The sequence below is a fragment of the Balearica regulorum genome, chromosome 18 (assembly GCF_011004875.1).
Source record: "Balearica regulorum gibbericeps isolate bBalReg1 chromosome 18, bBalReg1.pri, whole genome shotgun sequence".
In the NCBI taxonomy this organism is placed as follows: Eukaryota; Metazoa; Chordata; class Aves; order Gruiformes; family Gruidae; genus Balearica; species Balearica regulorum.
The window spans coordinates 1,739,702-1,757,803 of record NC_046201.1 but is presented as its reverse complement, the minus strand read 5'-3'; the positions used below and the strand labels follow the sequence as shown (position 1 = coordinate 1,757,803).

General features: G+C 55.7%; 1 protein-coding gene across 1 annotated transcript in view; it reads right to left on the bottom strand.

Moving 5' to 3' along the window:
- Positions 1-1,112: 1,112 nt before the first annotated feature.
- The window catches only part of SLC39A11 (solute carrier family 39 member 11), a 95,854-nt gene continuing 78,864 nt past the window's right edge, over positions 1,113-18,102 (bottom strand). The window contains exons 8-10 of the mRNA XM_075770331.1: positions 4,340-4,438; positions 3,050-3,208; positions 1,113-2,891 (exon numbers count right to left, since the gene is read on the bottom strand). Coding sequence (XP_075626446.1) covers positions 2,813-2,891; positions 3,050-3,208; positions 4,340-4,438 — 337 coding nt within the window. The 3' untranslated portion in view covers positions 1,113-2,812. The remainder of the gene's footprint in view (positions 2,892-3,049; positions 3,209-4,339; positions 4,439-18,102) is intronic.

The following is an 18,102-nucleotide window of genomic DNA, read 5'->3' as shown; positions in this document are numbered from 1 at the left end:
GTAATTTCGGGCCTGGCCCCCAGCCAGCCTTTCAATCCTACCACGGAATAGATCTATAATTTCATTCACCTCCAGGGTACAAACAGAAAAGAAGGATTTTTGTATGTGTTTTCTGCATCACCCTCCCCACTCGCTTCCTACGGGTCCAATGTACATAATTATCTCGGCTGACTACATCTAAGCAGGATTAAATGCTTTACGTGATATTATCTCGCAGCAATCTGATTACAAGGCTGCCTTTAAATGTATAATGTATTTTTTTTTTGGTACCAACTCACACCAAACGCCAGAAATCAAATAAGAAAATATCACCCACAGTCTGCGAGAAATCCCGACCCGTGGACACCCCCCAAGGCTTTTAAGTTTCACTCAAAGGCTTTCAGAGTGCTAAAAGCTTCACAAACACTTCTGTGTGTCTAGAAACAAGGTGAAGGGGGGCGGGAGATGGCTCAGCCTTTCTGCTGGTGGCACTGGGAAGGAGACACTGGAGACACTTGCTCCCCTCCTCGCTTTTCCCGCTGAAGGCCATAACCCCGAATTTCCCCTGTGCACGGAGAGACCCGAGTCAGCTCCGCAGCCCCGCGGATCCCGGGGAAGGTCGGGTCCCCCTTCCCTGCCCCGCACGAGCATCCCCCCTGCAGCTCGTCCCGGGCCCACGGGATGCAGTCGCAGCCTGGCGCGGGGCTGAGCCGAACCAGGCACGGCACCGACACGCGTGGGGTGTGCGCACGGGTGTGCACCCCTGCGTGTGCGCACCCCAGGTCGGTGCGGGCAGAGCTGCTTTTTTCCCCCCAGGGATTTCTTGTGGTTGCTTTTTTCGGAGTCGTAAGGCACAAAACCAGAGTCAGGTGTTGGATGGGGGGGGGAGCCGGTCGGCTGCAGCAAACAGTAAAACACTCACGGGACGCCTGGGTGAAGCACTGCAAAGCTGGCTGTCTTCGGCTTTTTTTTTTTTTTTCCCCTTTTTTTCTTCCCCAAAGAAGCTGCCTTCCTGGTTGAGAGGCAGGGCCTTTGACAAGCCAGGAACAATTAAGTTGGAAAAAAGAAACGTAGCAGAACGGAGGGAGGAGAAGCCAAGGTACGGCTTTATGGCATTAAAATAAATCAGTGCAAACTCTGAATTTCCCATTTATTGAAACCAATCACAGTTAAAAGGTCAAATTCATTGGCAAACAGTAGTTTTGTATCATCCAGAGTGACACACAAATGAAGTACAAATGAAATCCAACCAAGAAAAAAAAAAAAAAAAAAGAAAAAGAACCAAACAAAAACACATGGCTCTAGCTTAAGTTTATTCAAGCCTGTTCCCTTTGGCTGCCCTTCCTGCAGCTTCTCCGGCAGGACCCAACGGCGGTTCGTGACCCCCCCGTGCTCGCAGCCCCGCTCCCCCGAGAGCCCCGCGGCTGCGGAGGGACTGAGACGCAGGCGGCAGCCAGGCGATCCAGTTATTCCTGCCGAGGGGTCCCTGAACCCCTTTTTACTGGAGGCAGAAGCATCCTTAGCGAAGGGGGAGGTGTGATGTGCAGCATCCTTCCAGCTTCGGCGCTTTGCTCCTCGCTCGAGCGTGCCCCAGGCGCAGGGAGGGATGAGCAGGGTTTGCTCCTCAGCCTGGAAGGGACTAATCCTGCCCGCTCAGGAACGGCCGATCAACAAGAGATGCTTGAGAAGCAGAGGGTGAAGAGGCAGGTACACACGGGACGTGCTTCTGGCTCTTCAGGTACGATAATTAATTCACCCTGATGAATTTTTTTCATCCTGATGCTGCTCAGGAAGACGAGAGCTCCCGGCACGCTCAGGTCCTGGCTCGGCTCTGAGCTCTTCTGCGGGGCGAGGCGTGACCAGGGCCACCGCCGGGAAGAACCTGCGCTGGCTCTTGGGGGAGTTACGAACCATTGGAAAGAGCAGCCGCAAACCAGGAATCGCCCGGTGAGGCCAGCCAGCCACGGGCCCACGCGGAAACGTCACCTGCTGCACACCAGCCAGGCAGCACATCATCGGCGACGCGGGTGACCACACCGTGCCTTTTCAAAGAGTGCACGCTAGAAAACACAAATCTTCTTCTTTCCTGTTCTGTTTTGTTTTTCAGAGAAAACCTTGAGGTATTGGACACAATGTATTGGAACAAAGCTCCGCTCAGGAGATGAATTTACGAAAAAATGACATTTCCCTCCTACAGAGATCCCAAGAAAATTCATTTTTATTTGCCTGAACTATTTGCATCCATCACAACAAGCACCCTAAAACATTCCCAAGGACCAGCAGGGTACACGAGAACCTGCGATCCCGCAGAGTGCTGGATGTGTTATCTCAGCCCTAACGCCTTCCACCTGCCTTCCGAAGAAAGTCTGGAAATCGAGACTCCGTAAGGAGTTTACTCCATTCAAATGCCTTGGGACTTAACCACAGACCAGCTTAAACACGCGACAGCGAATTTCTAATCTTCTACAGAACAAAGATGATCAAAACCCAGAGCGACCTGACTCAGAGAAACCAGCCCGGCGCGGAAGGGGAAGGACAGGGTGACCTGCAGCCCAGCCGACACGTCGTCCAACGACCCTCCCGAGAGGAACAGAAAATCTGGTGGCAAAAGGAAACCAAGACCTGCGAGGAACCACCCGTATTTGTGCTTTGAAAACCATCGACATGACGTTGGAGGGGAGGAAGAGATATAAAATTATAGGAAATCAACACCGAAACAGATAAAAAAAATTATATATATACAAAAAAAAGTCTAGAGGATAATGCGTGTCCAGTTCCAAACACCGCTGCACAAGTGGCTCTGAAGTCTTCTCCTGGGGAGCGGCGCGCTGCCCTACCCGAGCCCAACGTCCAGGGACATCATCACCACAAAGCCCAGTATCGAGGTCCAGGACGCCAGCTTCCCGTTGCCACTGCAGGGAGGAAAGGGGAAGGCGTCAGCTCCGGGGAGCCGGGGCCGGCTTTTTGGATGAGGGAAGCGCGGCTTTAGATCTCATCCAGGCAAGGGAAAGGGATCTTCCAGAGTCCTCTGCGCTTCCCCCCCGTACCGGTGTCACCGCGGGGGCCTCACCTGGTCTGCGCCTCGGGGATGATATCGTCCATCACCACGTAGACCATTGCTCCGGCCGCAAAGCCCAAGGCGTAGGGGAGGAGAGGCTCTGCCACCACCACGGCGAAGGCACCGAAGATGCCAGCTAAGGGCTCCACCATGCCGCTCAGCTGCCCGTACCTGCAAAAGACCGAGACTAAGAGGGACCGGGGACCCGGTGCGAGGGACGGCGCAGCTCTCCCGTGGGGCGGCCGGGCTCTGCAGCTCCCCATCTCCACCGCCTTCCCTAATGCCACCGTACCCGGGAGGAGGTTGGCCACCCGGCCACGCCAAGCCAAGCCACCTGGATTATTTCAAACAGGCGATGAAGGTGATTCGATCTAACCTGATTTTTCCAGGAAGGGAATTAGGGCGTGATCTGATTCCTTCCCCCCAACAGTTCTGTGGGATTTGGGGATCCAGGTCATGGGCAGGGATGGGTCAGAGAGGAAACATTTCCAACCAGCATAGCTCAATCCCAAAGAGGACATCTGGCCACAGCCTCAACCAGGATGAAATCGTGCCTTTCCCGCTTGTTTTCTTTCCTTCTGGGACTGTTTTAATGCAGAAAACTCTCCAGACCATGGGAACTCCCTTCCCGGCAGCAGCAATCCCGGTGCAAGTCCCAGCACCGGCTGCACTTACTGATTTGGAGGTGGGTGGGAGGAAAAGAAAACAAAGCTTTGGCGGGAGCAGTTTCCAAGCCAGCCCCCTGCCCGCCCATCCATCACCCGGCCGAGCACACGTGCACGGGCAGGAACGCAGCCCTGCACTCGCAGGGTTCATGCCCTTGGCTTTTTCACCTCAGGGAAAAGGGAAAAAAGGAAAAAGAAAAAGTGGGTTTGAAATCCAGCCCAGAGTGAGGTGAGAGGAAAAAAATGAAACAAAATAAAAATTAAAAACAAAAAATTAAAAAAACCCCTGTTTAGTGCAGGATCTGGGAGCTCACCAGAGGCGCTCAGCAGGCAGCTGAAGTGGGATGGGGTGATCCACCGGGATCACCGATCCATCCCTCGGGAGACAGGGGCTGGGACCTGAACTCGGGCGCTGTGGAGGGAGCAGGGCAGCGCTCACCACCCTTCCCCAAAGCTGGAAACCACCAGCGCTCCCAGCAGCAGCTCTCGGCGATGCCAGGAGAGGACCCGGCACGTCTGGAGCAAACCCATCCCAGGGGCAGCTCAATGACGGAGCAACGCAAACGGATACAGGGAGGATACGGGAGCTGCTGGCGGAGGGCTCTCATTTCCACGGGCAAAGAGGAGCTCAGCTTACCAGAACGCTTTCCATGTTGAAAATCCAGCGCCGCGCAAAGGCAGGCTGACGGCCAGGCCCTCCGGGAAATTCTGAATCCCAATCCCGATGGCTAAGTTCCTACCCACACAAAAAAGCACAAGGATTTTTATATATATATATATATATATAAAAGGTGCAAAGCACAGCCTGGGGTTAGCTGTTGGGAGTTAGGAAAAAAAAAAGACATTATTAAAGATATGCCTTTTGAATGGATGCGCAGCTGGCCCTGGGGCTAGTCGTGCTAATATTTAACACGCACACAGCAAACTCCATCTTCAAAGGGCTCCACAGCATTTAATCAGCTTCAGCACCAGCCCTGGGAGCGACAGGGACCAGACGGAGGAGAGGAGACCTGTCCTGGGGGGCCCCACGAGGCATTCCCAACCTGAGGCTTCCCAGGAGCCGCAGCATCCCTGGGTCCCGGCGTTCGGGGAAGGGAACCCCAGGGGTTCAGGGGTCCTCCCTCCTGGGGGGGGGGGGTGTCGGAGGGGCCCCGACGCAGCCCCGGGGGCAGCCGGTCCCTCTCCCGTAACCTGCTCCAGCTCTCACCAGCACGGTCCTTAACCATAAACCCCCCGCACGAGCCTTAGAGGCGTGGGGGTCGTCAGGAAAGCAGCAGTATATTTTAGCCACAGGATTTCACTTTCTTTCTCTCTTTTTTCCCCCCTCTTGCATCCTGTGGAAAGGCGGCACTTGGACTTCCAGAGCCACAACCAGCCGGGGGGGCAGAGCTGGTCTGTCCGCGGGTAAAGCAGCGCAGGAGGCGGCAGGCTGCCGAGAGGACCACTTCTCCAGGCACCAGAGATAAAAAAAGCCCGATACGGGGGGGCGGGCAGGCAGGCAGAGTGAACTTGAACGGCTCCAAGCAAAGCCCCGTGTCCCCAGGGTCAGAAAACACGGCTCTGACCGAGTTGAGAACCGAAGGACTGTTTGGAGGGATGTCCGAGGGCAGAGAACGAGGTGAGGTTTCTCCTCGCTTGCCCTCTCCCCTTCGACACTTAGACCCAACGCCCATTTCAGCACCCACCTTCAGAGCACCCTGCGCTCCCCCCCAGCCGGGAGCCTCCCCGGCGCAGTGACCCCACGGTGGGACCACCACGTCAACCGGAGCTCTTCCAAAATGGAAACAGCTCCACGAACAGCTAGCGGTCAAATAAGCTGGATTTGCAGCGGGAGGGTTTGTCGGATCTTCCGTGCCGGAGGCAGCACCCCAGCTCCGTGTGCCAGCACCTCATGGAGCAGAGGCTGCTCCCAGCACCCCCACCCACGCTGTCAGCCAGGATTTGCTCCAGCCTTGGGAACAGTCCTTTCCCTCCCCACCAAGGGTCCCTTCCAGCTCAGCGCAAGTTTCAGATTTTTGGTGAAAAACAAGAAATTGGGATATGGGGTTTTCTCCTTCGCTCAAGGAACAAAAATGTTGCAAGCAGCCAACCAAACGGGGCTCGGTTTTTATGGCGTTGGCTCCTTGGGCTGAGCGGCTCCGCGAGAGCTAACGATAACTTTTTCCACAGTTGGAGCATTTTGAGGCTTCGCTGGTGTGTGTCGGTGGAGCTGGCGGGGGGACCCCGGACACGCGACCGGCCGGGGGGGCTCAAAGCTCCAGCAGCGAGGTACCGGGCTGCGACCTGCCCCAGCCCCCGGCTCCGAGCGGGACCCCAGCGCCTCTCTGCAAGGTCAGTTATTCCTTTGCCAGCAGCTGAAAGCTCCCTTTGCTGCTTTAAACACTTGTTTCCTATTAGTAAAATAAGACTGGTGAGAAAAATCTCTCTGGCTTGTTTAAACTTCTACCAGGGTTTACAGAAGAGGGGAGGGGAAGGGGGAGAGGCTGTGGGTTTCCCTAACCAGGACAGGCTATTACAATCAAAAACATTATTCAAGGGAAAGAGAGAGAGAACCGAGGGGGAAAAACATCCCTTTTAGAAAACACTAGAGCCGCTGTCTGTGTGCTGGGTTGCTTTTTTTTTTTTCCTCCTTCCCTCGCCTTTGCACAAAGCAGCTATTACTGGCCCCGACCACAACAAATTAATGGGGTGGGAGAGGGAGGTGTGAATGGAGGGGTCTGTACGGGAAGGGCGGCGAGCCCCCCGCCATGCCCCCGGTCCCGCCGGGAGGAAGGAACCCCGCGCTGACCCCTCGCCCTTCAGCAGCCCCCGGGGAGAGAAAGCCCCGAGGGGCAGGAGGAAGGGGAATTTAACCCGGGGAAAGATCCAGCCGCGGCGGGTGGGTTTGCCCCCGCTCGCCCCCTCCTCTCCCCGACACGAACCCCTAGCAAAACCCATCAGGGCTCCCTGACAGCAAGAACCAGCCCCAGCCCTGCAGCTCGGGCCACCCCCACGGCAGCGCCGGATGCCCAGCGGGTCCGATACGGGACAGGGACGGGGCTGCGGCCAGCTCGGCACGTACGGCAAGCAACGGGCTGCAGCGAGCAATGTGCCACGTGCCACGGCACGCACGCACCACGGCGAGCAACGTGCCACAGCATGCAATGAGTCACGGCGTGCTCCAACGCTGACAGGGAACCTCCGGGGTGAGGCCACCCAATTCCCCCAGCCCTCAGCAGGGAGGCAGCGATGGGCGTCCCCTCCGGGGTCAAGATTTTAACCTGTTTTCCCCAGAAACGCAGGCGCTGGCATCACGCCGCGTGGGTGCCGGCACTCAGGGCGGGCATCGGGCGCAGGCACGCAAAGCTTCAGCGTGCGGCACGGCAAGAGGCAAAGGCCACCGGTGTCCCTGCGCGTGGGGTTTCTTGCTCCTGCCTTGGGACACCCGTGGGGAAGAAAGGACTTTCTGGGCTCAGCATCAGGCTGAGAAGGTCCCCACGTCATCTCCTGCCTTCCGGTCCCTCCATGTTCCCGCAAAGGTCTTCTGCTCTCCCAGACCACACTCCCCTGCCGCTAGGACCACTTGTTCCTTCAACCCTTCCTCCCACCGCACCTCCGCCTGAACATTTCTTGGACTTCGGGGCCTTTTGAGTCTTTCCCAGGGACACTAATCTCATCAGGATGAGGATAACTCCGTGACAACATGGAGGCCAGGAACACATAAGCCTTGCTATTTGCTTTGCCTCGGTTCACTGCACGAAGGGTACCTCCACTCGCTGCTCAGGGGCCACCTCTGTTTGCCCAGCGCAGCGTCTCGGGAGATGTCCGGGTGCTCACGCAAAGCAGATTTACCTCCGATGCCCCAACTGTGAAATAAAACCATCCCAAGGGACACTCCTCTCCCCCTTCGCCACCGAGCCGTGCACACCTCACACCTTCTCCGTAGCTCCCATGTCGAGCTGACGGCAGCACGGTTGGTGAGAAAGCAACTGAATCAAAGCTGCATTGTGTACGAGGAAAACAAAGGCGTCCTTATTACGGAAATAGGTGGGGATTCTTGGAAGGTTTCCCCCGACTGCAAAGAAACACATTGTAAAACAGATGCACAAAGAAAGACTGGAGCAGCCTGGCCCAGGAGAGCCGAACGTGCGGGTGCCCGCGATGGGCTATGGGACGTAGAGGCGACGACAACGGGGAGACGAGCCAACATAGCCAGAGGGACAATCATCAGGATTAAATGTTTAGAGAAATTATGGTCTCTAAAGCGAGGAAGGTGGGGAATAACTGGTAGAGAGGTGATAGGAGCAGATCCCATCTGGGCTGACGGTCACCCATGCCCAGCCAGAAGACATTTTGCAGACAAGTAGGATAACCTGTGGCTCCTTCCCAACCCCAAACGTGCAGTGATCTAAGGAAAGAGCAGCCCAGGGGAAACTGCACCGGACTCTGCCTGGGGATGCACGTGTCCTGTTAGCGGCTCTGCCACCGGCACCCTGGCCAACGTGGGAACATCACTTGGGTGTCTCCTCCGTTTGGGCACAATGGACTCAGGTGTCCTTGGAAGCATCAAGGATCAAGGAGCCAACATGCACTGGACATGTTACCTCTCCCAGCTCTCTGCCTCAACTTCCCCATCTGTATAACAGCGGTGATGACAGTGACATCCTCCATAACCTTCTCAATCTAGGAACAGAAACGCCACTAGGACACGTGCCATCTCTACGTGAGCTCTGCAGAGAGCCAGAGATGCTGGGTCTCACGGGATGGATGGGTCTGCCCTTGCGTTGGCTCATCCTCTGTTGCAGCAGAGCCCAGTGCTGCAGTTTTAAGGAAAAAAAGGTAAAACCGTGGCATGCTGGTGGAGCTCCACCGAGGACCAGCTCCTCGTGGCGAGAGGGAAAGACTCTGCGTCCCTCGGGAACGTACCGGGGCTGGACCTCCTACCCCCAGCTCGCCTGCCAACCGCTATGGCACCACGCTGGGAGACTCCAAGTTCACTTTCAAAAAAAAAGTTGGCATCTCTGCATATTTGCAAGGTCAAGGCACAGAAAGCCTTCTATAAGCCTAAACCCTTGTTTTCAAGGGCCTATTCTTTTACAAACTGATTATGAAAGCAGGCTACATATTCTTAACAAGCCCCTTTTCACTACGGCTTTCAATTCCCTCCAGTGTATAATGTGCATGTGTATTCTTGCATGGCAGGCCCTTACATACTGTTTTGATTGTTATCGTCTTGCCATGAAAGGGCCGATTGTTTTGGGTTCCCAAGATTACATCATGGCTCCCACTCGGGCCGCCCGTCGAGGTGTTTGATCAGGGCTCGCAGGTGGGAAGGAGCTCTGCGGCGAGCGCAGGGCCCTGAGCGTTTCCCCATACCTGCCCTACCTGTTAAACACAGCTGCCGGCACGCTCTGCCCCGGCGTTACGGGAGGCTCTCACGCGAGGAGGCGGCCGGGGAGCTGCAGGGGTGGGGGGGGGCAGAGGGGTGGCAGCGGTCCCCCCGCCAGCCCCGATGCCCACCGGCCCGTGCTCCAGCCCCCAGGAGACAGCCTGACCCAGCCACGGGTGCGCAGGGTGCCGGCGACTCCTCTGCTTTAGATGCTCGACGTTTTAAAGGCCAAATCTGCAAAAGCAGGCGGGAGGATGCTACTCCTGCAGATTTGCCCTTTGATAACGCAGTATCTTTCATCTCAAACGCTCAAAACCATTTAAAAAAAAACCAAAAACAGTACAAACCTACCATGCCTCCTCTCTTGAGTGCAGCCGCCAAGACACAGGGAACACAGAAAAACACGGCACAACGTGGGAACCTGTCCCAGGGGATGCAGCGTGTGCCGCCCATCGCACGATGCCTGGAGCCTGAAAGCCCTCAGGTCTCTTCCCTACTGACAACCAACCAACCAGGCTGGTAGCCACTGCACGATTTCCCAGTTATGCAGACAATACAGATAGACTGGAAATTATATCTGAATTAAATCTGAAAAAAAAAAACAACCCAGGCAGCTGGTTTTCATCTGGAAGTTGACAGCAGAGCCTCCACCCAAACCATGCCACGAGCAAGGTGCTTTCTGAACGGCACCAAAGGCAGCCAGTGTGCCCAAAAGGAAGCAAAGGGAAGAGGAGAGGCAGCAAGAAAGAATTTTGGGCATAAACCAGGGGAAGATCTGCAGAGATCAAGAGGCAGGAACAGGCTGGACGGTTGAACAGACGCCCTTCTCCAACGAGAACCTCAAAAGCACAAGACGAAAGGGGCACGGGTTTGAGCGGCGGTGTCCCCTGCTCCCGGGAGCGGAGAAGCTCACGTTGGGTCTCTGCTAAGCCGTGCGTGGTAGGCACATCCCAACGGAGACATCGCCTGCTCCCCCGGTACTCGGCCCTTCGGCTCTGCTCCTCGGTAGCCACTTCCACACCTCTTCCCACCCCTTCCCTCCCTCTTCCCGTTCAATCGCTCAGCTCTTAAGCTGCCTGCTCTGTGTCACATCTGCTTGCCTGGCCCTCTGCCAGCCTTAAATATACACTGCCCTGGATCCGCAAGCAGTAAACATTTACAATTTTAGGAAATTTTACCCTTAATTTATCCCAAAGGCACGTAAGCTAAGTTCAAAGTCATAAAACCTGCTCTCCCCTCTGACTGCGGCAGCCGGGACGTGAACTTTACCTGAAGAGCAAGAAATTCTCCGGCTTTCCCGACACAAATGCCCACTGGTGCCAGACCAGCCTGGGACGGGGCTGCCACCCGCCCCCCCTCTCCGGCAAACCCCAGCTCCGGCAGGGCTGGGGCCGCAGCACGGGGAAGCCCCCGTGTCACATCGCAGGCAGAGGTGACGGGGATGGGGACGGGTCCGTGCACAAAGCATCCAAACACATTCACGTACCCAAGCTGGTTCCATCTTCAGCTTACATCACTTGGCTAAAACACACAGGACTTTTTCTTCCTCTCTTTCCCCCCAGCCTGCTGCGTGTCGGTGCGCTCCGCGTCCTGCCCGCAGCACACGTGTCTTTGCTACGCTCGCACAAGCATCCGGGTCCCGTCCTACCTCCCCTCCCGAATCCCACTTCAACCGACAGCAAACACAAAGCTCAGCTCCCTCCCGCATCTCACAGTGGCTGCATCCTCCTGCGCTACCCGGGAGGACTGACCCTTCAAACGCATGAACCACCAAGTCGTTATCATTACAGCTTAATTGTGCAGGAAACTGGGGACTGGCACACGACGGTGGGCAAGCCCTCCGAGGCAGCTGGCCAAGGGTGCAAGAACATCCCGTGAGATACGCAGGGCAAGCGAGGGGCATCACACGGGTACCAGGCGCTGCCGGGCTGGAGCATCTCCTCCCCATCCCCGCGAAGGCGGGGGGGGCTCAGGCACAAGCCAGGACCCCCCCTCCAGCCGTGCCCCAACGCGGCAAGAACAAGCTCAAACCCTCGACGTCAGCCAGGGCGGGCAGCAAGTGCTAGGAACTGCGGCTGCGCGCGGCTGGCCGGCGGCCCTCGGTCTGTTACGGCAGGCGTGTATCCACCGCCGGCTCGCACGGAGGGTCCCGTTGTCTAGGGACTATTTATTCCTCTGGGGTTTTAAAATCTTTATTCTTATCTGCCCGGTTATTTATGTAACTGTTTGATTTATGAGTCAGACTCACGCACAGGGTAAAAGTTCACATCTCCCCCGATCTGGGAAGCACAAAGACACGTTTCATGAGCGCCGCGCGTTCCTGCTCTCTTCTCCTGTGTCTTGACCTCGGCTGCGCAGCAGGAAAGGCGCGGGGAGCCTCGGCGCTTTCTCCTGCTGCCAGATAAGAGCGTGAACAGGACCTGCGAGCGCAGGATCCGGCCAGCGTCTGCTGAGCCTCGCCCGGCTCCGGCTCTCCAAGGCTGATAGCTGCAAAACGAGCAGATGTGACCGAGCCCTGGAGTCACTCCCTACAAAATCCCCTTTGCAGGAGATGCAAGCCGGGAGGAATTGCCCTGGTCGTGCCCTGGCTCTCATGGCACGTAATGACAAGCAGGATCCATCGCAGAGACAAATTTCCATATGCGGAGTTACGGTCTACCTGGCTAAAAAGTTAACAGATGCTTGTAAATGGGTGAAGACATCCCCTCCCGTTCTCAGCATCGCTTCCCCATTCTAGTTCCTGGGGTTAAACTCGTGCCCAAGGAAAAGGACCAGCACAAGACCCAAATATTCCCAGGTTTGATGCCGGTGACATCACCCGCACACAAATGGGGTCCCGGCAGCCGGCGGGCGATCCCCAGCTCTGCCCAGCCAGGCGGGGAGGTGGGGACCCGGCCCGAGGCGGGACGATGCTCTGCGTGGTGGGTGAGCCCCTGCCACGGGCTCCCCTCTGTACAGCGAAGAGCTGGAAAGCACCTGCCTCAGTTTCCCCATGCAAACGATAACGATACGAGGGCAGCATTAAAAGGCAGCACGCAGGGCTGCAGGACATCCGTCATTGCTGTTATTCACAACATCCTTCCTGTTTCAGCAGCATATTCGGAGAAAAGCTCAGCATCGTTAGGGGCCACCCTGAGCCCTGCAGGCACCCTGTAAATCCCACCAGACTGTTAGGAACAGAACGGCAAAAGAGACGAATCTGTGGGGACAGCGAGAGCTCGCACCTCGCCAGAGCCAGCTCCCGAGGGTGATGGCTTGGACAGAAATGTCTCCATTTTTGAGTAGAAACCAAGAGCATCCTTCCCCAGCAGCCACTGAGGAGCCGCAGGCAGCACCAACCGCTCCAGCCATCACCAGGAGGTTTCGGTCCTTACGAGTCAGGAGCATCTATTTTTAAATACCTTAAGAAGACCCTCATGTGAGACCTCGTTAACTCTATTTTAAACAGCATCGGGCTGCAGAAAATTTAAATTTTTACGTATTCATATAGGCACACCCATAAATAAAGTGGGATTTAACGATGTGGCTGCATTGATCTCGGGTAGGGCTAGAGCTGGAGGGAGATATAGAACCTTATAAAGGTTATTAAAATATTTCTTAAAAAATTAAACACACACAGAGAAGCTGGGTGGTCTAAAAGCAGGGCTGGGATTATAGCCCACCTATAAAAATTCCCAATAATACCTGCCAATTAATGTTTATAGCTTCATGCAAAAACACCAACCGTTTCCTCTTTGTAGGAATCTTCAAATCATAAGCACGTTTCATGTAGAAAATCATTTTACATCTTGTGCAAATAACATGCTGGGGCGGGGAATGGTTTAGGGGGATATTTTTTAGGGTTTTTTTGCCTCGTCATCCACAGCCAGGCAGCCACCGGCACAAACGGCCCCCAGCGCTTACAGAAAATAAAAGCCTCGAGCAAAGCAAGGGAAGAAGGATGAGTACAGTTAATAAAGCCACTATTCTTCTTCCCTGCTAGGAAGTGAGAAGAACCTGAAGAGAATCAAAGCCCAGCTGTACGTATAGACAAAAAACCATACGTATTTCACTCATCCTCTCCCAGGAGCCAGCAGCAGCATCGTGACGGAGCTCAGCATCCCACTTCCTCCCAGCCCACCGCCGGCAGCTCACCAGCCACGCGAGCCGAGCTCGCTGCCGTGGCAGGGTTGCGGAGAGAGGCTTACGCACGATTCCCGTGCATCCACGTTTGCATCCTGATGGGGATCGTTAGCGAAGAGCAAAATTAAAAGTACTGAAATGGTTTCTCCTCTTCCCTCTCCCGCAGCGTCGCTGTTAAAATGCGCCAGGGGAGAGTGTGAAAGCACCAGAGCGGCTCCTTTATGCAGCCCGAAAACCTGGAACTAAACAATTTACTAACAGGTGTAGCTATAAAAGGCCCTATTATCGCATCGTGTACAGTAACAATTCTTCATTTAAATTGCTTCCCCTCCTTGAAGGGTTTATTTTTAAACCAGGCTGCTAAAGAGAGCAACAGGCCACTGGGGCTGCAAAGCCTGAACGTGGTGTTCAAAGTGAGCCTTGGTTGGCATTGTCTTGATAAGATAAACACGGATAATGGCTTTTTCTTGCTCTGCTTTTTTTTTTTTTTTCCTTCTTTCTTTTATTTTAAGGTGACAGGAACTGAATGGGTGCGCTTTGCAGATCAAAGCTGGGGCAGGAGAGACCTTTGCAATAAGGTCCCGGGGAACGCGTGATCGCCAGGTTTTGGCTCTCGGGGCCGCGGAGGGAGCAGCGCCCGATGCTTGGTCCTACGGGAGCTGGGACCAGGTTCAAGGGCAAGGGCTCGCCCCGCCAGCCCCAGCTCACCCCCTAACTAACCCACCCTCTGCAGCCCCCGCTGTGACCGCATCGCTACCCGTCCTCTGGCCAGAGCACCACGCACAGCCTCGACCCCCGCAGAGAGCCGGCCCCAGGACCCCCCCGTGGTCCCCCCCTGGCTCCGGGCTGCCTCCCCAGCCGCTCTCCCGTAAACCACCGGAGGATGCTGCAGACACCCAACGTGGTCACATTGAAAACCACGAGTGCGTCCCTCCAACACGGGGTGCAGGGGCAGGGAAGTATTACAACGCATCCAGCAGCTGCCGCTCGTGGGTTCTTGCAAACGCAGAGCTGACGCCTTCTCTTGCAAGGGCACCAAGGGTGGGTTTGGCCATTGCAGCGTCCAGTCATAGCTCGGCCAGAAACCATTCAGTTGGCCAACGCCACACCCGGGGAAAGGGCTGGGCAGCTCCCCGCGAAGCCCAGTCCCGGGGGGGGGGTGAGAAGCCACAGAGCTCCACATCAGAGCTGCTCCGGGCATCCCCTGTCCTTCAGGCTGTATCTGCAGACGCAGTGACCACCACAGAAAGAGAAGAAAGCAACCATTACACAGACTTTCCATGGAGCCAGATGTTGTTTGGGAGGCCAGCTGTCTCTCATAAGTATTACAAATCAACCAAAAACCCTCCTCGGTCTAGACACTTGAGTGAGGGAGAAGGAAGAAGTGAGAGAGAAGAGGAGGGGAGACTATTTATACAAATGGTGATGTAAACACGAACAGCCAGCGAGGAATTCGCAGCCAGCAGCCCGGCTCCCAGCCACGCTTTGGAGCCCTCCCTGCTGATTCGAGAGGTCTTCTGCTCCTCCAACCCAGGGCAATGAATAAAGGCTGCAGCACCCATCCAGGTCCGGGAGCTGGGGCGCAGCGGAGCTGGGCTGCCAGGGGTGTTCAGCCAGCCCATCTCAGATAAGGGATGGGCACGTGAAGAAGAAGGAGTGTTGCCACCAAACCTGCCGGCACCAACGTGGTGAAGGAGCCTCTGACATGTGGACAACCAGCCACAGAGCCCGAGGGATTCTGCTCAGCCCGGCGCCACGGCAGGCTGCACCACTTCGGGCAGGTTTTCCCCCGCAGAGGCACTAACTTTGAGTCCTTGAATTTTGGGTTCTGAATTTCAGGAAAGCACAAAGCACCCACTTTCCCTACAAGTCCTCCACCTCCTGCAGGAAGGAAGATGCTCCCTGTCTCCCTCACCCCCTCCAGCACCCCTATGGAGCCCAGCACCCGGTGCACAGCTCCTCTCCACGATTCCCTCCTCAGCACCTTCACGTGCTCCGCAGCAGCATCCCAGCCGAGGTGACCTCCAACAGCCGGCTGCCCCGGACAGAGCAGCTGCCCCTAAACAGCCAAGTGCCTGTTTGCAAGGCTCAAAGAACAAGAAAAAGCATCCTCCAAAAAGGGCGGCTGCCTGCTGCCCCCGGCACCGAGCCCCAACCCCGCACCAGTGCACGGGGACGGAGGGGGGGACAGACCCATTCTGACCTCCCCAGCCTGGCAGGAGCAGGACCAGCATCGCGAGGCCAAGGGAAACCGCTCAAGACGTGGTTCAGTGCCAAGAACTACCGAGGAGCCGCTCTCCTGGCTGGAGAGAGACGGCAGCTGCCGATCCAAACCGGGTTCCCTTTGCCAGGGGAGCTCGGCACAGCTCCCCCCGCGGCTGCTCAAAGGTGGGCATAGGCACCTTCCCCTCAGCATCCATCGCCCGGGGGACCTGCAGGCAGGTGAGGATCCTTGCTGGGGTCCAGAGACCTGGTTTGCATCGGAGAAGTCTCCCCCACAAATTTAAATTCACCCTGAACCCAGTCTCCAGCAACCCAGACTCTGCTGTGACCAAACCAAGCTACATTTTTTGAGGACCAGGAAAATGTTTGAGCTCTACTCCCGATCCCAGGATCGGAAAACAAGGTCTCTGCTCCCTGCCTGCATCTCTCCCCATCCGGGGCTGAGCAGCAAAGCACCGTAAGACCCCAGATTTAACTCCCCGGCATTGCACCAAAATGGGAAACAGGTCTGTCTGGAGGACGATAGAATATCCAGGCACTTCAGGAGAACAAATGTTTTCCTGGTGAGGAAAACATCTGGTAGCTTTGAAGGCAGCTCAGTAAAAACACTGCAGGCCACACAGCTTTCCCACCGCAGTTTTTTTGCCCGTCCCGCAGACCCAGCCACGCAAGATGCCGAGAGCCGTGGGTAGCTCCGGAGCTGCTCCGGGAGAGGCTGGACCCACTGGCGTTTGGTGTCGGGCTAATTTCATTATTCACACAGATAATTTTTCTTGATTACGGGATTAAGCCAAGGCATCGTGGTCAGTTCGGCTACTGTCTGTCGGCGGCATAAGTTTGTTTATCGAGGATAAGGAGTGGGAAGGGAGGCTGTGCCGCTCGGCGGGCCACGGCCATCCTCCGATCAGCCTTGCCCTGGGGCCGCTCCGTGAGATCTCACCTACACCACAAACCAAGTGTGTCGAAGCAGTTCTGCAGCATCTGCTAAGGCTTCAAACAGGAACTTGGGAAGCTCCAAGTTAACAGAAGCTGCTGGGAAAGGCCTCGGGAGGGGGAAATGCAGGCAGAGAGGCTGCCTGATCCAGCTCAGCCCTGCAAACATCTACAGGGGGAAGCAGTTCGAGCCCACCTTGCCTTGCTTCCCAGGCACCTGCTTCCTTTTCCTAACAACCTAGAAGAGCCGTGATACCCGCTTACAATAAAACACTGTTTTCCGACAGGCAAAGAGAGAACTGCAAGGCTTTGGCAGGAGGAGCACACGTGCATCAGCTCTGCTGCCGCAGCAGGGCGAGCGCGGGGCGTCTGTCCCATCGCAGCCCAACCGTAGCCCCGGCTCTCCCGGCAAGCGATGGAGGAAAGCGCTCTCCGAACATCCACACAGCTTCGTTTCATCTGCCTCAATTGTGCATTTCTTCTCTGAAAGCCAATCTGCAGTTTGCACGTGAGGGCTGGGACATCTGCATCTGAGGCTTCTCTTGGGAAGATCTCGCTGCCGTTGGCAGGAGCCGAGCCTCACCTCCTCTCCTGCCATCGCTGCCGAGGTTCATTAACCACGACGAGAAACGCAGCAGCTGAGGAGCCGCAGTCCCGTTTTGTGGCTCACCAAACCCTTCCAGAGCACCACGCTGGCTGTGGTGAACACCCACCTTGGTACCATCTCCATCCTTCACAAAAGAAAAGCCCTTGAGGAGCCTACCCAGCTCGTTAACTCTCACTTAGTAATAAACATCTACCTTCAGGAGAGGCTAATTAAAAGGTGCTTAATAAGCATCTTCCAACAGTTTTGTTTTGTAACCGGGCTTCCCGCTGCGCCGCAGGCAGGAGCAGCCTGGCTGCAGGAGCAGCGTTTGTCTGGGATCCCAGGGAAACGTGGAAAGCCCCGTCCAGCCCCACCTCCCCTACCATCAGTCGGTGGGTTTTTTCCATTAGGTGCTTCTGTGCACAGCCTTGGGCTGATAAAGAGCTTGGGATTGGACCCCACATTTTGATCCTACCCAGGCAAGCTCTTTATTAGCTCCACTGTGGATCTATTCATAAGCAAGAGGCAGAGATTGCATGTGTGTGTGTAAGCAGAGAAAAACCCAGTGTGTCTTCTGCTGTCTCTCAGACCACAATGATTTCCATTCATTCAAAGAAAACACAGTATAAAATTTTTGCCTGGTTTCAATCTCCGTACATTAATCAAGCCTTTTTTTTTTTTCCCCAGCCTGAGAGACACAGCGTGGGAGGCACAGGCTGTCCCATGAAATAATATTTTCCAAGCCATAGTCAAAGTCTGCCTGTCAACTCGAAGCCTCTTTTCTGTCTGTTTTACCAAAGCTGGACAGGAAACAATCTGTGGGCACAACAGATCAAAACAAGGCCAGCATTCCCAGCAAAAGGGCCGATGAATGAGAACCATTGTGCTGTGGTGGAGGAAACATCACCATCATCATGCTGGGGGGGGGGGGGGGGTGAGGGAATAAATATCTCTGTTTACATCACTTCCACACTCACACCCGCTCTCCAGCTGCCCTAAATAGGAGCTTTCATTCCGGAGATAGCCGGGGCAGGTGGGCTGCTGGTGGGAGCTCCACGGTGCGATGCTCGTCCACACCAAAAGCACTTTGCAAGTCGAGCCGTGCTGGGGAAGGGCGAGCCCAAGTTAAACATTACACCCACAAAAATGTGCGCTTTTCCCCTTCCCT